This window comes from Gopherus evgoodei, chromosome 19 (assembly GCF_007399415.2).
Source record: "Gopherus evgoodei ecotype Sinaloan lineage chromosome 19, rGopEvg1_v1.p, whole genome shotgun sequence".
Lineage (NCBI taxonomy): Eukaryota > Metazoa > Chordata > Testudines > Testudinidae > Gopherus > Gopherus evgoodei.
In genome coordinates, this window is record NC_044340.1 from 19,317,017 (window position 1) to 19,343,786 (window position 26,770).

Below are 26,770 nucleotides of genomic sequence, written 5' to 3' on the forward strand. Positions count from 1 at the left end.
ACAAAACTCCTACTTGTTCCACATTATTCCAGCTCCTTGCATTTCAATTTGGGTTTTAACAATACTCATGCACTTAGATCAATAACACTAAACAACAAATTCTCCATACAAAACTACTCATGTGTCTAGCTTTTGTTTTTCAGAAGATGCAGTGATGTTTTGGGTAAGAAGGCTGCCATAAAAACAATTCAGGGGGTTATTTTGTGGCTTAAAGCGGAGTGCAGCATTGATACTATGAGTGGATTAGGACCGGCATGAAGCAGAGATAAGAATCAGAGCAAAGAATTTAAGATTTAGGTTTCCTTACACAAGTAATTACTGCTAAAATCCCTTTAGGAATTTTGACAGCACTGACAAATATTTCACTGATGGTCTCTCTCGAGTGTCAATTTTGGGACAAGGTCCCCTAGCAAAATGGGGACCCTGATCTTTGATCTGGGTCCTTAGATGCTATTGCAATACCAGTAAATCACAATCTCCGCTGAGTTCGTCTCACCCAATTAGTTACTTAGATTGTAAGCAATTTTGGAGAAGAGACCCTCTGCATTGCGTATACATAGAGAGCACTAGTCGTCCTGTTCCATCCCGTCCAATTCCAACAGCAGCCATTAGACTGAATAATTTAAATAGTCTCATTTCAGTTGTTATCCTCACAGTGTTATCTAAACAGGAAATAAAGCCATCCTCCTGCACTGGGCACCATGGCGACAGATTTAGTTTTGACTTTAAAGGAGACAGATTATCTTGAACATGTCAATCTTCAGACCAAACACATTACTCCTCAGAACATTGTACTCTCCTGCATTACTGTATTCAATTTGTTTGTGTCAGCTAAATATTTGGTGCCCAGTTGCAATTCACTCTGAAATACTACAATCAATTCCTACTGCAGAGTAAAACAGTCTGACTTTTAAAAGGGACCATGAAGGTTTCCATTAAGGAGAAAGATTATGATTGCCTGTCATCTACGCTCTGAAGAATCAACTAAACTTTAAGTGCCTAACATTAAATTAAAAAAGAGGCTTTAGCAATATTTTTATACAGAATGCTAGGAGGGTGGGGGTCAGTTGCAACCAAATAACACAGAGATGGAAACTTACGCCTGAAGTCTTTGAAATAAATCGTCTGTCTGTTGGGATTCAGTAGCTGAATCACTGAGTCATCGCTGTTTTCGACTCGACAACTGATGGTGGCAACTTCTCCCTCCACTACCGTCACATTTTCAGTAACCAAGTTCTGTCCATCACCTTAAAAAGCAAAGAAAGACAGAGATTAAATACTGTATTGCCAAGTTTTTAAATTATGTCAGCAGGATTCATGTAGAATCTATCAAGAACAAGCTTTGGTGGACCCCATGCTGAAGCAAACTATTCCTTCTTGAGTATGAAGAGGGTATTATTATTGGCTTAGTGTCTATTCCATAGACAATTCATAACTATAGTTACCTGGGCAATAATTTCATTGCTGCACACATATACAGTTGGCCATTGGATAACATCTGAAAGGGGGATCCTGGGGAAGAAAATAACGACTTGCCATTTAACTCTAATGAACACCACTAAATTAGACTAGAATAACTGGGAGAGCTCTGTGGGTGGCTAGAGTGGAAGGGGCAGTTACTTTTCTGAAAACAAAGACTGCCCCTTCTGCTGTATGCATTGGCAAGGCTGCTCTATAAGCAGCTGATGGATAATTTCATCTAGATGTAAAAACCTGACTCCAAGGAAAGAACTGGGCAAAGAAGTAGCAGACAAACTCTCTTGCTCCTAGAAGCCAAACATCTGCTACCTTATCCCACCCACCCAGAATGCAATATTTGAGAATGAACCCCTGGTTGGCAGATATGCAAGGAACATATGCCAAAGTGGGGGAAAGAGGGAAGGGAACAAAAGGAGATTGACTCTGGGGGGCCATGTCTTCATCTCAGCCCTACATCACAGTAAGGAGCCAAGCACCGCGGCACAGACTGGCCCCCAAAAAACAAGTGGTGGAGGCATTGTGAGACGTGCAGTTGATGGCATGATGTCTACCTCTTAGTTCCCTGGGAACCAAAAGAGTATCAGAGCTACACAAGAGAGTGAAATGGAGAAATGAATGGACAGCGCAGCCGATAGGACCTATTAACGCATGCAAGACATTTCCTGGAGCCCATGTGCAGATCTTGGGTGTTAAGGAGGCAAACCAATTCACTGAAAATGCGAAGCGCTTCCAAGAATACAGTGATCCTGGGATTTCCTCTTGAAGTGGTGTGAAAATCTGAAGCCCAGTTTTTAGTTCATTCAAATTTGATTGCGGTTGCTATACAGACAATTTCTAGTACTGTTATATTAAAATATACTAAAGGAGTAGGAACAAGAAGGGAAATGGAAGAGCTTACTTCTATAGTATATTATAAATGTATAAGAAAGATTCTGGAAACACATAGTTAAAAAGTCTTCCTCCACCCTTCAACCAAAAGTAGAAAGGGGAAAAGCGATAGGAATTCTTGCTAGTTAAAAAACAACAACAAAAAACTATCTGCAGCGCCAATAATCTTAAAGATTCAAATATCTCCAGCAAAAAATATTGAGCAACTTCATTTTCTGCTGTTGTTGGGATGGAGGTGAAGGAACAAGCCCACTGAGTGATTTAAAAAAATGTGCCTGGACTACTCAGAACTGAAAAAAGTGATCAATTATTGTTAGGACAATTGCAACACAAAATACTGCTTGTTCCTGTTAAAGTTGTTGAAAGGAAATCACTTGTGGTACAAAGTGCCCATCTTCACAACAGCCATACATGAGAAAGCCCTATAGTATCAGGCATTCCCCCCTGTTCACCTACAGCTTTCACTCATTCTCTGGAATCTGGGGAAACTTTACACAGTCAGCGATACTTCCTTTGGCCATATTCTCCATTTTTTTTTAATATCTTTGAATCATCACAACTAACAGTTGCTATTTACTCAGCAGCAATTTGCATATTTTTGAGGAAAATACAGCAATAATTATACTGTTTTATGGTAAAGCAATAGTTTTTAAGAATCGCTTGAGAGGCATTTAAAGTACCTATAGATTGGGTAGGTTATTAAAAAAAAGATCAGTAATGTATGTATATTTAATCTCAAACTACACAACTAAGTTATACTAAACCACTGCCTTCAAGGATGGGAGCCTTTAGCAGCTCCAAGCTGAAGTGGTAAGGAGATCATAGTAAGTCTTTGGCCATGTCTACATCTAAAATTTTGCAGCGCTGGTTGTTACAGCTGTATTAGTACAGCTGTATAGGGCCAGCGCTGCAGAGTGGCCACACTTACAGCAACCAGCGCTGCAAGTGGTGTTAGATGTGGCCACACTGCAGCGCTGTTGGGCGGCTTCAAGGGGGGTTCCGGGACGAGAGAGCAAACCGGGAAAGGAAACCAGCTTCCCCGCGGTTTGCTCTCGCGGTCCCGGAGCCACCCAGCAAACCGCAGGGAAGGAGACCTGCTTGCTCGGGGTTCCGGGACCGAGAGAGCAAACCGGGAACGCCGCGGTTTGCTCTCTCGGTCCCGGAGCCACCCAGCAAACCGCAGGGAAGGAGACCTGCTTGCTCGGGGTTCCGGGACCGAGAGAGCAAACCGCGGCGAAGCTGGTTTCCTTTCCCGGTTTGCTCTCTCGGTCCCGGAACCCCGAGCAAGCAGGTCTCCTTCCCTGCGGTTTGCTGGGTGGCTCCGGGACCGAGAGAGCAAACCGCGGCGTTCCCGGTTTGCTCTCTCGGTCCCGGAACCCCGAGCAAGCAGGTCTCCTTCCCTGCGGTTTGCTGGCTGGCTCCGGGACCGAGAGAGCAAACCGCGGCGTTCCCGGTTTGCTCTCTCGGTCCCCGAACCCCGAGCAAGCAGGTCTCCTTCCCTGCGGTTTGCTGGGTGGCTCCGGGACCGAGAGAGCAAACCGCGGCGTTCCCGGTTTGCTCTCTCGGTCCCGGAACCCCGAGCAAGCAGGTCTCCTTCCCTGCGGTTTGCTGGGTGGCTCCGGGAACGCGAGAGCAAACCGCGGCGAAGCTGGTCTCCTTTCCCGGTTTGCTCTCTCGGTCCCGGAACCCCGAGCAAGCAGGTCTCCTTCCCTGCGGTTTGCTGGGTGGCTCCGGGACCGAGAGAGCAAACCGGGAAAGGAAACCAGCTTGATTACCAGAGGCTTCCTCCTTCCACGGAGGTCAAGAAAAGCGCTGGTAACTGTCTACATTGGATTACCAGCGCTGGATCACCAGCGCTGGATCCTCTACACCCGAGACAAAACGGGAGTACGGCCAGCGCTGCAAACAGGGAGTTGCAGCGCTGGTGGTGCCCTGCAGATGTGTACACCTTCAAAGTTGCAGCGCTGTAACTCCCTCACCAGCGCTGCAACTTTCTGATGTAGACAAGCCCTTTATCAACATACACTTCATCACATCAATGTGGATGAAAGTAAGGGTGGCCAAGCCCCATAGCACTGACATTGACTCTGATAACAAGGATTGTCATAGAAAACAGTCAAGGGTAGTTGACTGAGATGAATAAAGAAGGGAACAGAAAAGTATTTGCTTAAAAGTCTGAAAATTCAATTTACCTTTCTCAATCTTAAATTGCCTATAGGTTTTATGTACTAAGAATGCAACATATTTTTCCCTCTAGCAGGCCAAATATTCTTTCCAACTGAATGATGCTTAGCAACATTAAAAAACTGTGAATAAGGGAACATGGGAGAAAAATTGACAACTTTTAAATGTAATGAAATAAACTGGACAGGATATTTGGGAGTGTAGAATGGAAAAGTGAGGTATATCACCAACAATTTAGTGACTGCCCTATTCACGTAGGACAGTTCACTTGCACAACAAAGACTTGATAATTTCCAACCAGGAAAACCTACACAGGCAATTAGGCAGCCACTAAACACAATAATGCTATCAGATATGCAGCAGAAGTGTATATAGAAATTGCTCAACTAATATAAATAATAATATTACCAAAGCCTTTTGTATTTTATCCTTTCCAGGACTAAAAGGAAGTCAATAAATAAAATATAATGGATATATCAAGTCAGTCAGAATTTCTGTACCAACAAACAAACCCAATAAAAACATTCAGTAAACATCAAGTAACTATGAATGGTTAACAAGTTAATTTTAATGCCTGAACACAACACTTGAAACACATTCTCTATTGTTCTAATCTGCATGAGTGTTCGTCTATGAATATTTTCAATTGTAATCTAATTGATCTGAAATTAATCCCACTGGGCAACTCCATTTATGTCAGAATTATACTTACTCCATCATTCATGAGCCTTGCTAAGTATCACTATATCCATGCGTGGTACACATGTGCTTATGACTGGTAAGCAAGAGACCATGTAGTGATATCACAGCAGCTCCAGTTCTATAAAGGAGAAATCTTCAACCGATAGCTAGCTAAAAAATTACATAACTTTACTCTTTGTTTTGAAGCCTATCAGCACATTTTTTTTTCTTGGTAAGTGTGATGGGGCAGACTGGCCCTGCACTGGGACAGAGAGTTAACCCTCTCCTTGCTGGCAGAGGAAGCCACACCCCTGAGGCTCTGCTGGGCATGCTCCAACCGGGAGTCAAGCATAAAAGCCTGCAGAACCGCTCAGTCAGGGCTGGCAGCTGAGGAAGGAGGACACACAGCAGAAGCTCCAGCCCAGGAGCAGTTGCAAGCCTTACAAGAGGGATCTGAGGAGCCAGGAAGCAGGCCCAGAGACTGGCAGCTGTGGGAACCCCAGGGACCATCGGGTGCTGAGGAACCTGGAGACCCTGATGCCACAAGGACTGCTATGTTTGGGGGACTGGCAGGAAGTGACCCAGGGAAGGGAAGGCAATAGTATCTCTCACCACTCTGAGGGCAGCGTGTTGCGGTAGGATTCCCTGCTGACCCATAGGGGATCACGCCATCACTGACAGGGCCCTCAGTTGGAGACTGGTGAAGGCGGGTGGGCCTGGGCTCCCCTACTGGGGGTCTCTAACCCCCCCATCTTTTGGGGGATGACACAGTTCACCAACCCCTCTCTCGTGCCCCAAAGGTGGTAGACAAACTCCAGCCGTTAGGTCGCACTATCCCACCGGGCGAAGAGAGTGTAGAGGGACTCTGGCCATTAGGCCACGCTGCCTTAGGAGCACACTATAGAGATCTCGGGCCGCACTTTCCCACTGGGCGAAGAAAGTGTAGAGGGACTCTGTTCATTGGGCCCCGCTGGTTTAGGAGAGCACTATAGGGACTCCGGCCACTGGGCTGCTCTACCCCACCTGGGGAGGTGGATTTGAGGGACTCTGGCCACTGGGCCATACAGCCCTCACTACTGGGGAGGTAGTAAGACCTCTGTAGACGCAGGGGGCAGGGTTAACCTCCCCCCAACCCCCGAATCAAAGGGGTGATGAGGTACAAAACCTGCCACAGTAAGAAACAATGATTTCCTTCAGCTAGGTTATGCAAGAGACCGAAAAGAACTGGAGCTCAAATTCCAAACAAGGATAGATTCCTTCCAATGATGCCAAGGCTGTGGGTTGATGCTCTCAAGGTGAGAGCATCTATCTCTGAGGACTGGCAGCTATGGTCACAACTCTATTCTTCAGGTAACAAATGACAATTATTACCTTTGTGCTGTTATACGTGCTCTTCTCCATGAAAGGTCCTGAACCCCTAGAAGCTACTATGTTCAAAATATGCCACAGATGATAACAGCTTTATTTGCCATGGAAATATTGAAACTATAAAGCTCTACAATAAAAAAACAGAAATAAACCACAAAATACTTTAACAATTAACTCTTTCATCCGCATGCAGTATGGCTATTTTAGATAAAGTACATACACTTCTCAAAGACGCAAGGTGACTTAATTGTAATGCTAAGCTTGTATTGCATGAGGAATTGGCTGTACTATACATAGACCTTCAGGATGTACTTTTGCATTTTTGAAGCCAAGCCTTCTTCCAGTAAATTTTTGTTTATTAAAAACTCCACAAGCCAAAGTGATAACCTATTCCTTCCTGATCAGGAAACGTATTTCAAACTGCAACCTTTTTTACTGAAGTTTCTTTTATTTAGCTGGTGGACAACTATCCCTTCTTGTGCGTCGTTTACTTTGCTATGGAGAATATACTTATATGTAAATGAGCTCTTTTACACTGGATACTTTTTTTTTATTCCTGTAATTTATCCAGGACCCAATTATGCACATCAAGTCTAGGGAGAAACGGTATGGAATATCAAACACCTTGTTTACTACTCCCTTCATTCTTTAATACTCAGCATGCTTAGCCTCAGGGGATCAGCTTTATTTCCATGGTGGACATTTACCAAGTCTGAACTCACAACCCCAGTTAGCCTGCTACTAAACCATGCTCTCCATATGCTTTGGAGAAGCTCCTCCATTTGAATCTGCAATAAAAGAGAAGGCCCACGGTAAACCAGAATCCAGATTACACTGTAACAACATATTGATACCAGAACTCTTCAATGTAATTTACACAGAGAGTATTTTGCAGATGACAGAAGAACAACCCATTGTATTAAAGCACAGCCAAGTGCTCAGATCAGAGAAAATGAAATTAGCACTTAACTTCTTGGCATTGGGGTGACTGCATAAAATGTTACAAGATTGACTCCCACTCTCTCAAAGCATGAATATTGAAAGATCGTTCTCACAAAACAATTCTCTTTAAAACATTTAAAAAATAAATAGATCAGCGGCAATTTGTCTTCTGATTATCAGATTTACGCTTTTTCTAATCTGTGGGAGAAGGTTTTTTTTGTCTGTCTCTCCCCGAGTCAACAAGGAAACAGGCTAGGGAAAATACATCTTCCTAAGTCATATCTGAACAAAGCATCTAGTCTTGCAAAAAAAAGTAAGTAATAGCAAAGAAATGCATTAGATTACCTTTTGGTTTAGCTTGTGAATTTTTCCTGTGCTACGAGGGAGATTTATCCCTGTTTTTGTAACTTTAAAGTTTTGCCTAGAGGGAAATCCTCTGTGTTTTTGAGCCTTTTGTTATTCTGTAAAGTACTTACCATCCTGATTTTACAGAGGTAATTCTTTTACCTTTTCTTTAATTAAAATTCTTCTTTTAAGAACCCGATTAATTTTTCATTGTTCTTAAGATCCAAGGGTTTGGATCTGTGTTCACCTGTACCAATTAGTGAGGATATTATTTTCAAGCCTTCCCCAGGAAAGCGGGGTGCAGGGCCTGGAGGAATAGGATTCCAAGTGGTCCTTTCCCTGATTCTTTGTCTAAATCACTGGGTGGTGGCAGCATGCTGTTCCAGACAAGGTGGAATTTGTGACTTGGGAAAGTTTTTAACCTAAGTTGGGGAAAATAAGCTTAGGGGGTCTTTCATGTGGGTCTCCACATCTGTACCCCAGAGTTCAGAGTCGGGAAGGAACCCTGACATGCTTAGTTTCATAAACTGCAGAAAGTGAAGTCCAGAAACTGAAGAAAAATTCTTCATGAAATCTCCTCTCTCTCAGTCTAGTAATTATTTACAAGTCAGCTGCACAAAACCCCCTCTCTCTTTAACTGATAGGAACCAACATATCAGATGCATGTAGCAATATCTGGGTTCAAGTTTTAGAGAATGCTGGGGAACGTAGTTCAAATAAAACCCTTGCATTCTAAATTTCTAATTTTCATCATAAATGATGCAAGTTCTGTCAGGTCACAAAATAAGCAGAAGGAATCCTAAGGAAAATTAGTGCAGAAGCTAAGCAGTAAAAAGTACATAAAACAAAACCTGAGAGGATATCTACCCAAAAGAGAAATCCAAATTCAAGTCCCTTTGGGTCACTTTGATTTCTCATCTGCTTTCAAACTATACAAACACTATGGACAAAAGGACAGATAAGTGGTTTCACTTGTTGATGACATAAAAGCAAGCACAGACTGGAAAAAACTTCCAATTTTTTGATTGGTAAGATGTGTCGAATTAAACTTAATGATGGGAAAATTTGAGAGATGTAGGCATATAGTTAATGACTAAAAAGAATGCTATTGAACTAGAGGTGAGAAAGGAAGGTACCAACCAAAGGGAATGTCTAGAAAATATAGCAGAAAGGCATCAAGAACGCTAATGACAGCATATGCATAAAGGGTTAGCATTAAGGCTAGAGAGTCCAAGTAACTTAGTAATGATGCAACTATACGTGCTTCTGATGAAACCTCAGAATATTTCTGTGCACCACAATTTAACAAAAGGTTGAGAAGCAGCAATACAAGGACACAATTTACACTTAAAATTTCATATTTTTCTCATTATTTAACCTCTAAGAGAAATGTAAATTTTAATAGATTGAAAAATTGCCACATGCCTTTCACAATGCTCAGTGAGGGAGTGGCGAGGGTTTTCAGGAGAGCCATGTTCAAATCCTGCCACCATTTTGAAGAGGGATTTGGAGCAATTTCTCTGACCCTGGGTGTTATTAATGTCTCCGTGCCTATTGCTAAATTGTCTCAGATTTATAAAGCAATTAAAAATATCAATAAAAGCAATCAACCCACCTTCCCTGAGAGAATGTGTCCCCTAGCATTCATTAAAAATACTCATGATGAATGTGTTACAGGCACTTAATTTTTTTCCACCAGGTGCCTCTACAAGACTATCAATGCTCACTCCTTATCTCCAATCACATAAGCTAAACACCATTCTATACTAACAAAATACTCAGTATAGTTTTCTGAAAATATCGCCAAACAATTATCTGGTTTGCCAAAATGACGCTGTCTACTTAAGCTGTTATATTGGGGGATGGGGGAGTCTCCTATTCACATGTATTGCATGCAATTGACCTCACTGTCCTCTTTGCACAAGGAACCCTGGAGAGGTGGTTTATAATGGCTAAAGGGTGGAATCTTGGTGGGAGGCCATGTTAAAATACTTGGCAACACACTACTGTGTGGCCTTGTTTTGTAACTAAATCTATAGCAAACCGCACAAAGATTTTTTTCAAGATCTCACATCAAGCAAACATCTCCCCCTCTCTTCTACTGCAGAATGCAACCAAGTGGCATTAACTCAGCACAATGGCCATTGGCTTTTATCATAATGATAGAAGTAAGTGCTGCATTTAAAAATGGAACAAGTCACTGCTCATGAGCACACTATTTCTGGATTTACAAGACTCAGACCACTGGAAGGGTACAGATGTCTTAGTGGTCAATTTCAAGTTGGCATAGCACCTGTTTTTATGCAGTAATTTTTATAGGTGCAAAGAAGGGGATGGTTTTTGGCTGCATTCAACTTGCTATGTCATTAGACAAAGAAGAATTTAACAGTAGGGTTAGCTCCCCAGCTGAAAATTGTCACCAATACAGAAGCAGCAGCTTCTGCTGTGGATAAATAGCAGCAAAAAGTTAATCGCCACAAAAAAAAACAACCTTGGGGAAGAATTTTATCAATCCAATTGAGAAGAGACTTCTGGAGAAGGTTAAACTGGATACATTCTCCATACTTCTTTGTAAACACAATATTCACTACAAAGGATTAATGAAGCTATTAAGATTTGATTTCCATCTAAGCAATTAACATTTTTTTACATTTATTTAAGAGACTCAATTCTATCTTTCAATTCATTAAACCATTCCTTATATTTGTCGAGTTTTATGTCAAGTCAAAACCCTATCTGAATTATTACGAATTACAGTAAGAGTAATTTAGAAACAAAATTACTTGAAGTTCAAGTCACTGAAGCTTCTGATGATGGAATGTTGCTCCATTAAAAACAGAGAACTGATTTCTTTAGAAATCCAGTGCCCAGGCTGTCCCAAGTTGGAATGACAATCTGTCTCACGGACGTGTGTTTTCACCTTTAGGTTTGGGGTTCATGATGGGATCCAGAAAGCATAAGCACAGTTCTGCATTTTTGGAAACAGCCAGCGACTCAACTTTCATGAAGATTTGAATAGTTATTTTGATTCAAAGGCCTCCCAATCTAAACACTGTCTGAAAAGCTTCTTTCTGACCCCCGCCTCCCTCCCCAACCTCTATCATAAGAGCATCACAGCTGCCATACTAGGTCAGAACAATGGTCCATGTTGTAGAATAGCCTGTCTTTGGAAGTGCCCCATATCAGAGCAACAGAGGGAGTGCTGAGAACAGGGTAATTATAAAGTGATCTGCTTCTGGCAGCCAGAAGTTTACTATCATCCTAGATATACTTTTTGCCATTACAACATCCCATGGCAATGAGATGGGTTGTGAGAAAAGTAGTAATTCCTCTTGTTTATATCAAACCTGCTGCTTACTAATTTCATTGGGTGATCCCTGGTTTTTGTATGGTTGAAAAGGGTAAACAACACTTCTTTATTCCCTTTTCCCACACTATTCTTGACTTTATAGACCTCTATTGTACCCTCCCATTGTTATCTCTTTTTTAGATCTTTTAAATCTTCCCTTGTGTGGAAGCCTCTCCATATCCTTGGTCATCTTTGTTGCCTTCTCTGAACCTTTTCCAGTTCCACTATATCCTTTTTGAGATGGGGCAACCAGAACTGGTTACAGTGATCAAGGTGTGTGTGTGTGTCTGTGTGTGTAGATTAGTGCCATTATAATATTTTGTCTTATTTTCTATCCCTTTCTTAACAGTTTCTATCCCAAACCTACTGTTTCCCTATTTGATTTTAGCTGTGCATTGAGCGGAACTTTTCAGAGAATTATCCATGGAAACTCCAAGATCCTTTTTGGGTGCTAACAGTTAATTTAGAGCCAATCATTATATATGTATAGTTGGGATTATGTTTTCCAATATATATTACTTTGCACTCATCAACGGTGAATTTCATCTGCCAATTTGTTGTCCAGTTATCCAGTTCTGTGAGATCCCTCTTCTACTCCTCACAATCCGCTTTGGACTTAACTATCTTGAATAGTTTTATACCATCTGCAAATTTTGCTACTTCACTGTTCACCCTTTTTTCCAGATTGTTCATGAAAACGTTGAATAGCACAGGTCCCAGTACAGAACCTTGGAGGATGCCATTGTCCACCTCTCTCCATTGAGAAAACTGAATTTATTCCTACCCATTGTTTCCTATCTTTTAGCCAGTTACTGATCTATGAGAGGACATTCCCTCTTATCCAGTGCAACCTAATTCCCTCAAGAGCCTTAAGTGAGGGCCTTTGCCAAGGGCTTGCTGAAAATCCAAGCATACTGTATCAACTGAATTAACCTTATCCACATGCTTGTTGACATCCTCAAAGAATTCTAGAAGATTGGTGAGTCCTGATTTCTGTTTAGAAAAGCTGTGTTTACTCTTCTCCAACAAATCAGAGATACCTATGTGGCTGAAAATTCTGTTCTTTACTATGGTTTCTGCCATTCTCCCCAGTAGTGAACTTGGGCTTACTGGCCTGTAATTGCCAAGATCTCCGCTGCAGTTCTTTTTTAAAAATAAAAAAATCCAACAGTGTTACATTAGATACCTTGCAGTCATCTGGTACAGATGCTGATTCAAGTGACAAGTTATATACCACACTTAATAGTTCTGCAATTTCATATTTGAGTTCCTTCAGAACTCTTGGGTGAATACCATCTGGTCCTGGTGACTTAGTGTGTAATTTATCAATTTGTTTTAAAACCTCTTCTACTGGCACATCTCTTTGGCACAGTTCCTCAGATTTGCTGCTCAAAAACAATAGCTCTGATGAGGGTATCCCTCACATCCTCTGCAGTGAAAACCAATGCAAATTCTTTAGCTTTTTTGCAATGGTATTGTCTTCCTTAGTTGCTCCTTTAACACCTTGGTTATCTAGTGGCCTCAACACCTATTTGGTAGACTTCCTGCTTCAGATGTACTCTAAATAATTCATACTGTTAGGGTTTTGTGTCTTTAATAAGTTGCTTCACAAATTCTTGCTTGATCTGCTCATTGTACTTTTTACAATTAACCTGATAGTTTGTGCTCCTTATTTTCCCCACTAGGTTTTCACTTCCAAATGTTAAAGGATGCCTCTTCGCCTCCAACAGCCTCCATTACTTGGCTGTTTAGCGGAATTCTTTTGGTCTTCTTACAATCTTTTATGATTTGGGGTATACATTTACTCTGAGCCTCTGTTATGGCGTTCTTAAGTAGCCCCTATGCTGCTTGCATGCATTTTACTCTTGTGACTGCTCAGTTTAAATTTCTGACTAGTGCTGTCATTCTTTTTACTTCCCTTTTTTCAAGGTAAATGTTACCGTGATTTTTTTTTTTAAGTATACTCCCCAAGGATGTTATATTGAATTGCATTATGGTCACTTCAGCTACAGTTACCGCTTGGACCAGATCCTATGCTCCATTTAGGACATCATCAAGAATTCCTTCTCCCCATTTGGGTTCCAGGATTACCTGCTCCAAGAAGCACCACTTTAGAAATTTTATCTCTGCATCATGAACCAAAGTGACATTTACCCAGTCAAAATGAGGACCCTTCTCATTATCTTTGTTTGTTTTTAACTAAAACACCAGATAGTATAAGCCAGTGTTTTCAGTCATCTGGATACATACTCAGTTTCATGAAATAGGGAAGAATATTAATGTGAATTATGCAGATTACAAGCATAAGGATACATTATGACCAACAGCAGTCTCATTTCAGTTTCCCTTCAAACATTTCAAGAAATATTCAGCAAAATATTTACTGGTGGTAGATAAACATTTTCAAGTGTGTTTAATTTCATTAGACTGCATTTACATTCTATCAAAGAAAAATTATGGAGAGGAACAATCAATTTTATGTTCCCAATGCAGAATCACCAGGGGTGGTGTCAGTGAGGGAAGCTGTACTAAAGGGTGAAAAATCCTTATTTGAATAAATATCCTCTAATAATCAGCAAAACTTTTAACCAAGTTTTGAAAAATAAGTGGGGGAAAAAAATCAGCTGCTTTATATTCATGTTGGATAGATTTTGTTCAATTAAAGTTAACTGTGCACAAACTGAATATTAAAAAAACCCATGTGCTTTGTATCTGTATTATATATAATTAATTTCCTGTTGAGATGTCTAACACTAATTTAAAATTCTCTCTTCCAACTTGGATATGCATTACTACATGGGTATGTTTGATTAGCTTCAAATGCCAAAAGCTTATTACTATGCACTTTAAATATGTAAATCACATAATATAGTGTAATGGATCCTTTGGAGTCATTAGGGTCTATATAGTAAATATGATACAGTTTCACAATAAATTAAATACATGTTAAGATTATAGTCTATAACTGGTTACTCTACAGTCTATTGCCTTGGATATTTGCATATAGATCACAATCATATCTCCTTGACAACAATAAAAGTGCATTGTCTCAAATTCTCTTGGTGGATTTGGTAATAGAAACAAAGGAAAGAAAATATTTGAAAGACCCACATTCAAGTAAAGTTAATGACTTGGCAAACCCAGGAAATTCAGTTTGAAAGTTGAAATCCCATCCTTAACTCACCCCTTTAAATCCCAGTGTTTGTTTAAATATTGTAAAGTTTAAGTTAACCATTGCTGAGGGGCACATGGAATTTGTTAAGAACCACACTAAACTCCAAATTGTCTTGCTTTCTGGTTACATGATTTGATACTTATTCTTGTCCACGATGAATTGTTTTGCTTCTAAATACATTTCCACCATAGATCTACACTAACTGAAGCACAATCAAGACAACAGAGTCACTGAAATGTCTCATTTTTAAAGGAGCACTGTGTCTCCAGGGTTTCAGTTCCCTCCACTTTCTCCAGAATGTTCTTGATATAAATGGTTTTGAGGGTTTCCACTTCATCACATTACATTACAATGGATTGAGATTTTCCTGTCAATACAATGACAACAGGATTATTGGGTCAAAAAATATAGACAGGAAAAGCTGATTTGACCGTCTACGTCTACATCTGCCATCACACACAGCAAGCTCAATTTATTTGGTGGATGCCTGAAATATTTCAATGCATTTTATGGAGTTTTACAGGGAGATATTTCAATTTCAACATAAAAAGTATTTCTGAGCCAAGCAAAATTGTTAAGACACTTTTACTCATTTAATTACTACGTCCAGTGTTGAATTCTGCAGTGCTGAGTACTTTCATAGGGACATGACTAGGTTCTTTGAGCTGCACTCACTAATCCCATTAGCTTCCGAACACAGCCTACACACTCTGAGGCCATATGTGGTAAAACTACACAAATTCATTTCCAAATATTCTCATCAGTGAATGAAATAAATTAAGTTGTTACAATATCATCTTTGATCCAGTCTTTAAAAGCATTTATTTCCTTCATGGCACGTTACGGCTCTGCTACGGGGCTTAGTTGGCAGTATATGGCTTCCTGGAAACTGAATATTGGGTTTACACAAGGTAAGTGAAACGGCGTCTTAAGGGACCCACAGTGCACTCCTGTGCTCCACTCCTCCCATACCTAGATGTCAGGACAAGAGACACTTATGGGAAAGATCTTACCCACACCTGCCTTATCCATTTTAGGGATTCAGACTGCCTCTGATCACTACCGCAGCTGAATGCCTTTTATCACCGAAGTTCTGTGAATCAGCCAAGACCGCAAGTACCATAAAAGATTTCAGTGAGAGGCAGGATGGTCTGTGGTTAAAGCACGGGACAGAGACTCAGGAGACCTGGATTCAATTTCCAGCTCTAGCACGTGATTCCTGGGTGACCATGTGGAAGTCAGTTAGACCGCAGTCCTAGTAAAGGATTCCCCCCTCCCTCCCCTTGGGATCAGGCTCTGTAAAACAGTCACAGTACTGCTGTTCCTCACCTCGGTATTGGGAGGATACATTCACTGCTGTTTGTGAGTGGCTAAAATGCTACAGAGATTGGGAACCTACAGGAAAACAGAGAAGGCCACTTGGCTTTTTTTTTTCCTGAATCTAATAGGGAAGGGATATAAAAAGCAAAATTCAAGCTAGATTCCAACAATGACAAATACTCCGGGTTAAAAAAATCAATCAATCAGAGCCTTGGAAAAAGGAGAGAGAAATCCTTCAAATAACAGTTTGTTTGCTAACTAAATCCTAGCTTACGCTGCAGTGGAGAACCCATTTTATCAGTGTGAATGTGTCAGTTGCACTTGTCAGCATGCAGATTTTCAAACCATTTTCCTCGATTAAACTTTCCATCTCTGTGAAAAATTGGATGACCTACAGTTTACACAACAGGCAAGAAGCCTTTTGAATCAATGCTGGGGTAATTCAAGCTACTGGAGAAATTTTTCCCTATTTTGGAAAAAAAAACAACAACATAAAAGTAAAACCAACTCCAGCACCTGAGCATTTTGGATTAATAGGATGAATAACCATGTATTATATTTATGGGTGTCAGCAGTACCTGAAATAGGTATCTGCAGTGTAAGTGAAAGAAAAATCACTGGGCATCTTATCCTTACTACCTAAAGGGAATCTCTGACCTCATTTATTCAGTCCCTCTGGACCGTTTAAAAACGAGTGAATTAGAGAGTGAGTGTAAAGAGGGGGAGATGGAGGGACAAATCCTGTAAGGAAAAGTCTTGGAATAAACCAAGATGTGAGTAAGTTCAGACGATGGTATATGCTGAAATTCCGCAAACCTATATTCTTGTCTTAAGTCTTCGTTACTTTGTAAAGCTGCAAAATAATAACATTCCCTAATAAGCAGAGTGTTCAGAGCAACATCCAATTATGTGTGTCTTGTACAGATAAGGGAATGACTTGAGAACATCCTGCTCATTCACACGGACGACATTTAGGTGATATTTACCCTTAAAAATAAATCCTTGTTCTGTATGTACTGGATGTATGTACAGGTAGGGGAGAAAGGAGGGAGGCTTAAGCTCAAAAGCTTGTCTCTCACCAACAGAAGTTGGCCCAATAAAAGACATTACCTCACCCACTTTGTATCTTTAATATCCTGGGACTGACATGGCTAAAACACTGCAAATAAAGACTGATTGACAGCTCTGTAAGACTGCTGAATCAATACAGTGGATGTAACTTTCTCTGGGTGTCCAGGACCATAGCCCTTCAGCTACTCAAACATTCTCCTCTGGCTCTGCAAGCTCCCACTTTGCCTTGCAGGTTAGCACTGAGCGTATCCCAATCTCCAAACAGCTGAGATGCATCCTCCTGTTGTGTCCAGCCCATCACTGGACACTCTCCGTAATTATCAGGCTTTCTACTTCCAAGGGAACAATACAAATACTCAGTTTAATCAAACAAGCTAGTGTATCAGCTCCAATATAAAACAGCACTGTAATCTATTTATAGTAAAATCAAATATAACTTCATTGACAAAAGATTAAGAGATAATGGAGATATACCTATCTATCTCATAGAACTGGAAGGGACCCTGAAAGGTCAAGTCCAGCCCCCTCCCATCAGGACCAAGTACTGATTTTTCCCCAGATCCCTAAGTGACCCTCTCAAGGACTGAACTCACAACCCTGGGTTTAGCAGGCCAATGTGTAAAGCACTGAGCTATCTGTCTCTCCCCTGCCCCCCGAGCAAGGGTAATAAGAACAACATGTTATACAAGAGTACAACAAGCTCTCTAGAAACTAAAACTTTACTGTAGCAGACTACACTCCTTTAGACAAAGGATTGTAAGCTTTTTCTGCAGAGCTTGCTAGTTTTCAGTCAAACCGGGATTCAGAATTACCAGAACACCAAGTCTGTTCTTCAGTGAAATGGATAACAGTGAGATGTGTTTTACTTCCTATTATACTCCGAAGTTCATTGTGTTTTCACCCGAGACAAGACAATCCCTGTGCTTCCAGTCTCCAGTGTCTTCTCATGTTGACTTCACATTCTACTGTTGGTTTGGAATACAAACGTGGCTCCCATTGTGTTTGGTTTCCTTTGCTTCACTTACATATCAGTCAAGGCAGACAGGTAAAACAACCTTTCTTTGTCTAGGAAAAACCTGTCAACCCTGACCGGTCGTCAGAAAAGGGTTCTTAGAGTCACATCTTTAAAGAAGATTATGAAAACTAATGTCAACTTAAAAGCAGTAATCCCCCTCATAAGCTGATTCGGGGAGAAGAAGGGGGATAATCAAGTCCATTATCCCACTTGTTACTTTGGAAAAAAAAAAAAGACAATGATCAATCCACAGGACTAATGCAATTTTAGTGTAAGAAACTGATCAATGTTAAAGATCAACAAGAAAGGCAGTGGTTAGGAACCAACAAATTTGAAGACAAATATGTACATCTTACAAATATCTAGTCATCTATCCGTGCTACTAAAAGCATTCTTTGCTTGTAACTGGACAGAGTCCTTGCCCTTTCTATTCATCATAGAGATAGGATATGTTTAAAGTAAATGCAATAACCTATTTCTGTGGCAAGACTATCATAAATGGACAGACATTGCACTGTCTAACGTATAGAGGATTATATGCTGGGGAGAGGAGGGGCGGGAAAAAAGAGGCTAGCCAGTTTCACTCTGCTGCAAGTTTGCTTTGAGAAAAAAAAAAACCCATCAGAAACCAAGTCACTGAAGCTCACTGCATCTGGTCAGGAAGTCTTAGAAGATCATTTTAAAAACCCATACAATTGTCAGACTTGAACTTTTGAGAAGAATGGACAATTTGTGCTAATTGTGTTGGCAAAGAAAGGCATTTACTTTCAATGGAGTTAATTTTGTGACGTCTGTTCATGGCCACAGAATAAAAGGACAGTTTTAGACTAGGCTGTCAGCAGAAAAATATCAAAGCTGTGCTGCTTTCTGTCTTTTATTAAGTCTCTTTCGACCAGAACAGTTTTATACCAATGATAAACAATATCAAGTCTAGCTTTGACTGCAGCTGCTTTAAAATGTGCAATAAAAAACCCTGATATTATGTCCTCCAAGATCTATTAAAATATTTTGAGTGTGTAAAAACAGGTATGCCATTGTCCACTTGTATAAAAACTTAAGGGTGAAAAGATTTAGAACTTGTTTCTAAAACAAACTGTAGAGGGAGCGAATGACTTAGAAGAGCATTAGTGATCAGATACAGAATCCTACTACAGAAAATGCCTTTCCACATCACCCATCACTGTGGTGTATACGTTCTACAGCAGCCTCCCACCTGTAAGGTATCGGTTCGAATACCGCCAGGGTCAGTCGCAATCAGAAGTAGCTGCCCTCTAACATCTGCTCACAGACCACAGGAAGTGAACCGCTGCTCTGTCCAGTTCCTAAGCACAGGTGACCACTTAATGAAAACCTCCCATATTAACTAGCATCTTTGTTAATAAGCTCAGGTTTCTAGGAGCGCTGTAAAAGGTGATCCCCTCCCACTCCACATACAATGCTTATGTTTTCAATTCCAGGTAACATCTCCTCTCATAGTCTCAGGACCAGATTTACAAATGCATTTAGGAGCCTAGTGAATTTAAAGAAGCACCTGATCAGCCTAAGTGCCTAACTCCCCTGGCATTAGACATCTAATGCACTTAGGTTGGTGACCATCTTTATCTTTAAGTGTCTAAACACCTTTGTAAAATCAGGCTTCCAGTTACTACAAAAGCTATTTCTTCTCTGCTACATACACTAACTTGTCCAGTTGGCCTCATTTCCAAGTTGTACTTCCACAGATACTTGGAAGCTGCCATCTATAAAATGGCAGCTTTATGAGACTTTGGAGACGTGTGGAACACACAATTCTCTTGCTCTGACCCTAGCTCTTAGGCAAGAAGCAGTCCTGGTATGTGTTAATGACAGCAGGTATTTGGCACTCTACAGGGCACAAATTAAATGTAGTCTCTTTCTGAAGAAATACAGAGCTAATAAAACAACCAGACAGCCAAAGACAGCATATATCTTCTATATGTATATATCTAGAGAATCCACTAGAGAGAAGAACCCAGAGTACTGTATTTTCTTCCCTAAAGAGTGAGCTTTTAGGAGGGATACAAATGAAGAATAGGTGGGTGATGCTTGGTGAGCCAAGCTGGAAAAGTCCAAGGGCGAGAGAGCATAACAGAAAAGATGGAGATGGAAATGGGAGAAAAGAGTTTAGGGCATCAAGGCTGGCATTGCAGGTGAAGCAGAAGATGCAATAAAATGAGGTCCAGTATGAAGGCTGGGGTGGAGCTGTGCAACACATCTGAAGTAGCGTGCAAAAGAGAAGGAATTCAGAGAGGGGACTGAAGCGGTAAGGACAATTGCAGAGGAACAACTCTTTGCAGACTGTACCACAGATGTTTGTGGCACTTTGCAGGCAAATAAAATGACACACTTGCCCCAAGGAGTTTACAGTCAAGATGGCACTTCTACTCAGACTATAGGAAAGGTGAGATCCTTAACAGCTACATTTCACCCTACCCCTCAGCCAGCCGGATGCGCCATTATAAACATTGGGGCAGGAGTGGAAACCATTAAAGGTTTGCTTGCATTTCTGTACTGTATATACTTGCATGGATTACTGATGTAATACCCTTCTATCAGTCAATTGATCATGAATGCGGTTATAAATCCCCTACAATGCACTGTGCTTACAGAGCAGCAATGGGAAAGAAACACTGACTTTCTACCTATAGGTGTCGTAAGCACCAAATTCATGACATGAATTGACTGCCACTGGAATGCAGCATTTTCCATTTACTAACAGTGTTGACTTTACAATCCAGGCACATTTTAATCAATTTCATTGGATGCTTACCATGCATACGAAAGACTCAAGTCTTCAGATATCAAAGCGTTAATGCAGGGAGGTAACAAAATAACTCAACATCTCATTTGCACACAGTAATAAAGATAAAACACTGCAACAAGCACCTGAACTTATCTAAGCACTCAATCTGTCAGCATTCAGCAGCTTCTAAATTTGACACTGATGAAATTAGCTCTATAACCAGAACCTAAATACAGGGCCTTTGGTATTTAAGCAAAGACTGTTGAATGATCTAGCCTCTAAAAGCAGCTCAACTCCAGATTCAGACATTTGCAGTACCTGCTTCAAGGGCATGCATTAATATTGACAGTCTGTGTGACTGAAATTTCGTTGCAATATTAGGCTTCTTGCATCTCCTGGTTCATTTTTCCTGCCAAAGAGAGATGTTGAAAGACTTCCAAACTCAAAGCTTACAACTGACACACCAAGCAGTAAGGATCTGTGTTGGAACTCATCAGATACACACTCAGAGCGTATGTCAGAATCCACTGACATTACCAAAGAAATGGGAAAGCAGGAGACGAGAGCAGAGATGCTCAGCGCTCAGACTCTTATTCCAAAGAGAGTTCTGAGGGGGTGGAAGGAATACATTTCGCTCAGACAGCTGTAAACAGATGATGATAACCGTGCTGAATAATATTACAATGTGAAAATTACTCATATTTCTCATGAAGATGCCAAGTGGTGTCAGACTATTATATGAAAGGGTAATTCCTTACCTGAAAATTAAGTTTCTGTGACTCAGACTCACCAATCTATTGTGATGGGTTACTCACTTCATCAGCTGCCAATCAAACAGCAGTTACCAATAGGAAAACTTCATGTATCTGCTCCCCATAGTATCTTCTCTTTTCTGAGCGCAGGCAAAATAATCAATAGCTGGAAAGCCTCCCAGGCACATAATCTGATGGAGAACGGTAACTCTCTTCCTTGGAGACGCTATTTACCAGAGAAGATTGCCACATGAAACTTCTAACTCTCCCACACTCCTCTCCCCTTCAGAAAAAGGGACACAGAAATTCCCTACTGGCTAACACTTTAACCAAATGAGAAGAGCCAAAATCCAAGGTGTAATTCAGTATAAGGTAACCTGGATAAAGCCCACAATTATCCACAGCATCAGAAAAAATCTCTCTCTGTGCAGGCCAAAGAGCCCTGAAAGAGAATGAGGATGCACCATTGTCTAAGCAAGGGGAAGACCAGACTTCCGAAGGAAGCTAGGGCACCCTAATGAGATGCCTCCCCCAACCTGTCAGTGGCAGACATTGCCCCACAACAGGAAGAGAAGGATCTGTGATGGATGGAGACCAAGGCAGACACTCCTGCCTACACGCCCGCCCATCCATCGAGCTCTTGCCAACTGTAGTTAGGGAGTCCACAGATCTCATGCTGATGCAATGGGAGCACTAGCTGGATCCATGACACGTGCAATACAGCCTCACTGATATTGTGCCTGAAAAAGGACAAATGTTAGCCAAATGCTAGTCAGGGGCATATCCACAAGCTACCCCCTACATGCAGTTTTCTGCAAGGGCAGGTCGTAGCCTTAAATTCTCTTTAGTTTCTAGACTCCCCACACACACACACACACACACTCCACTCTAGACCCTCCCTAATCCAGCTTCTGCCTGGACTCCATAGAAACTTCTCTCATTCAGGTCCTCAGCAACCTTTTCCTGACCAAATCTCAGACCACACAGCATTCCATCCTCAACCTCCTAGACCTAGAAAGTGTCTAATGTTCTTCTCAAAATCCTAGCCTCCCAGGGATTTTATGATTCCACCCTCTCTTGGATCTTCTGTCCTTCAGTGTCTTCTTCAATGGGATCTCCTTTCCTTTCCTCTCACTCTTGCAGTGAGGATAACTCAGGTCTTCATCACTGGCCCTCCTCTTGGTCCTCTGCAGACTCTCTCATGGTAACCTCACATGCAACCAGGGCTTTGGATACCATTATCTCTGATCGACAAATCTGAAGGTATTGTTTCCCATTGGGAAATGCAGTTTTGTCAAAATTGAAACGTTTCACAGGAATGTCAATTTCGATAACATTTTAAACAAGAAAAAGTCAAAACAAAGCAGTTAGTTTTGATGCCTGTAAAGAAGAAGTCAGAATGCTGAAATGTGAAAAGTTTTTTCTGTGCCAGCAAACTAATATGAACCATGCAGGACTGGTATTTCACAGCAGACTCCAGCAGGAAAAAAGCCTGGGAAAATACCGTCAGTCAGGAAAAGACACTAGCAGTAAAACAAATGCAGAAACAGTCTCATTTCTCAGTTTCCCTCCACTGTGGAGGACCATCTTCAAGTATTTGATCTTCTGGGATTTTCACAGGGCAAAACTCTTATTTCCATAGTAGCAAGAGCATTCTGTGTTTTATGGACACACAGGCTCCTGCCTTGAAGTCAATCTAAACCAGTGCTTCTCAACCTGTTTACCACTGTGGGTCGCATATGCAGCCCGCAATATGTCATCCAATACCACTTGCACGGCCCCAAGGATGCCACATGAGCCACTGCTGTGTGCTGATTGGGGCGGAAGCGGCCCACAGGCTTCAGGTTGAGAACCACTAATCTAAACAAACATTGTACAAATGAAGTAAGAGGAACCAGGTATAACAGTTTACACATTTATACTTTGGAGACTGAAGCTTATGCTATATAGCAAATTCATCTGCTAATGCTCCTCTAGTGCTAACATTTTTACTTTCAAATTGAATGGGTGTCACTCATCCTTCACTCCCCTACAAAAAGCTAATTTTAAAGAAAAGCAATGAGACAGAGGGCAAGTATTTCCTTGTCAATTCCATTGCTCCTGATTGCAATGGAATCTGAGGTGTCAACTCTGAGCAGGAATGCAAGCTAAACACACTACTTCCTTTAGGAGAGGAAACTTACATTGATCTTGAAGGAAACCATCCCAACAGTTTGTGTCATGACACTTTAAAAATAGACTTCTTGGCACTTGCAGAGCATTTTACATGTGCAGAGCACTGAACTTTACATCTTGCAATACAATTTTGAGGTAAGACTCATCCTCATTTCACAGATGGAGAAACCAAGGCAGAGGGGGGAAAGCAACTGGCTATGGCCACAGAGTACATCACCGGCAGAGCCAAGATTAGCATCCAAAATTTGATGACTCCATGCCTGTGAATATTTCTTCAGAACAGTAAGGTAGAGAGATAATTCTCTCTGCTCCTCTCCACCCCCCCAACATGCCAGATCCTCCTTTATACTATAGCCCCTTTGTTCCATTCTAACAGTGTATAAGCATCTTAAGGAGCCTTAGTATAAATAGGCAATTTGGTGCTCAGAGCCTATTCCCTAAAGATGTCCAAGATGTAGTAAGCACAGAGTTTGAACTTCATTTTAACATGAGGAAAGGAACAAGTTATGCTTAAAACTGGAAACAAGAAATTTCCACCTGAAACACACAGTATCTCTGCTTTCCAAACCAAGCAGCTCTCTGAGCTGCCTACTTCGAACTTCACCAGGACAAGAATGGGCAAAAGAAACATACCAAGGAACAAAATAAGGGTTTCAAACCACAATGCAATTATGCTGCAAAAGTTGTGGTGCAAACATGACTAAATTCTACAACACAACCACCAGCAGCAACATGTGTGTTCTTCAATTAGTCTTCTAGACAACACAATTTTCTGCAACAATTTAGTTGTACCATAATCACAAACGCCTGCAAGAGCCAACTCTATACATAGCAACAAAAAAAAAAAGAAAATCAGGCTCCAGATTAAGGAAAGCAAAGCAATAGGTATGGTGTCAGACATCCATATTCAGCTGGGCTGGCCCCTCTTGGATGCAGAGTAAGGGGTAAGATTTTTATAAACAAAATGGCAATTAGGTGCCTAGCTTCCATTAACTTCCAGTAGGAATTAGGTACCTAACTACCTATTAATGCCTTTGAAAGTCTCCGCACTGGACACCATGAGAGCAGGAACAGACTATAAGCAATTTTTTTAAAGCTTCTCAGAAGATGACACTAGACAGATTGCATGGGAAGAAAAATATCGCAGGTGCCAGTTATAGGGATGAGAAATCCCAGAAGCCCACTAACATCTCAATCAGATCTTATGAGATTTCAATAAAACTTTAGGGCAGCTTGAACCTGCTCCCACTGAAGTCAAGTGGAGTTTTGTCACTCAAGTCTGGGCACAGGATTAAATCCTTAATATTTAGGGATTTATTATGAAATTAAGATTGCACAGACTTGAATGCTAGTGGTCTTTGCATCCAGAGATGTCTACATGTAAATTTTAATCAGATCCCAGACATTTTCTGCAGAAAAAACATTCCACATGCTCTGGCACAAAACATTTCATTTTCTTGTCATCTATTTTACTCAACCTCTGTAATTGCAGGAACTTATTTTCTCTCTTCTCAATACATATTTTAACAGGCATGCACACATGTGAATGCTTTCAACACCTTTCATTACTGATTCACCCAGGATGGCAGTGCATGCCTTTCCACAATCCTTGGTGAACTACAACTTTGCAGATCACCTGACTGAAGTTTTCCAGAGAATATCCAAAATCAGGTCTTAAAAAGGCAGATCTGTTTATGGGGAGCATATTTATGGTCTAAATTAGATAGTTCATGAGCAAGTACTTTAATTCCAACCAAATGTGCATGGCCATAAACTCCTGCTGAAAAATGTTGCTTCTACTGAAGCCTGTCCCCATTACTATATTTTGGCTTTCAACCAGGACAATGGCCCCAAACTGACACCAGCTGTTGGGTTTACTAAAAGTTTTGTCAAGTTTTGGTGTGACCTTTTTGTAGCACTAAACATCCAGGATACTACACGATGGAAAACAGACTTAAAATAATGCTAGGGTGACTGTACTCTGGGTCCAAAAGAAGGCAGTCTCTTTGCTGAATCATGCTCCATTTTTATTATTAAAGTGCTTCACATTATTTACTCATCAGGCTGTGAGGAGGTGGGAGTGCCTCATCACTAAATGACCCTTTCAGAAAAGTAACCCTTAGAATGCAAGCATTTTTCAGAATGCAAATCCAAAGGAAAGCATGGGAGGACGCTCAGTATGTATGCTACGTTGCATGTCTGTAGTGTTCAGTGGTTTTTAAGGAACAGAGATCAGTTTTGAAAGCGGTCCCAGCCTGAGATGAACAGTTTAACTAATGATGTCTGCAATGTGGATAGGTAAGGAGGGGACCACTAGAGGTCTAGCTATGAAAAATATATATGCATGGAAGTCAGCACTGTACGAAATCTATATATGTAAGTCTACTTGTCCTTCACAACAGTACCTGCATTATCTATTAGAGTAACTAGTTCTAAATCCAACCTGTAAAATGATTGATTTTTTTAAAAAAAATTATACAATTAAATCCCTCTCAAAGATGAAAAACAGCTTTTTTTTTTTAAAAACCACAACATCCCACTTCCATCTAAGCCTTTTCTAACTTGATCCTGTTAATCCTTATCCCTTTTCCTCTACTGCCTATTAGCAGTACCGTATCAGTTCAGATTTATGATCTGTCACCAGTGTTGTGATTAGATGTCATCCCTGTCTTTCTGTTACTCAGATATTGATAGATAAAATTTTATGGCCGAGCATTGCGTGGCCCTTCAAAAGGTTACGGGCAGTAGATGCTCAAAATCAATACAGATCATATCTGTCAGAAACCACCAGAAAAGCATGGCAAACAAGGCGCACTGCAAGGCATGGGAACAAGTTAAAAAAAAAGATAGTGTGGCTCATGAAATTACAGCTTTGCGTAGAAAACCCTATTATTCTATAAAAGTCTGGCCAGTTAGTGTTTTATTCGCATTTCTAGTTGAATGATATTGTGGTAGATTGTAATTTACATCCACTGCCAAAAATTCCCGGCCTTACAGAATATTAGCATATTTACAGCAAGGGATTTTTATGTAAGGAAAGAATTCTACAATTTATATTCAGCACAACAGAGTTCTCAGTTTATAGAGAGGAAAAAAAAAAGACATTCTGCTTTCATGACTACACTGGAAAGTTGTGTCTTATGCGTTGCCTATTTTGGAACTAATTTCTCAGCCCATTTTACAATCCCTAAAGAAGGGAAGACACCGCTGCAGCAATCCATTTCTGTTAGATCATTATAATACTGTACCCTGTAAGAACTTTAAA

General features: G+C 40.8%; 1 protein-coding gene across 7 annotated transcripts in view; it reads right to left on the reverse strand.

The window, feature by feature from the left end:
* Positions 1 to 26,770, reverse strand: part of CADM1 (cell adhesion molecule 1) — a 291,229-nt gene that overhangs the window by 75,341 nt on the left and 189,118 nt on the right. For all 7 annotated transcript variants that reach the window (XM_030538269.1, XM_030538274.1, XM_030538273.1 and 4 more), the window contains exon 2: positions 1,101 to 1,247. In XM_030538269.1, the coding sequence (XP_030394129.1) occupies positions 1,101 to 1,247 (147 nt within the window). The remainder of the gene's footprint in view (positions 1 to 1,100; positions 1,248 to 26,770) is intronic.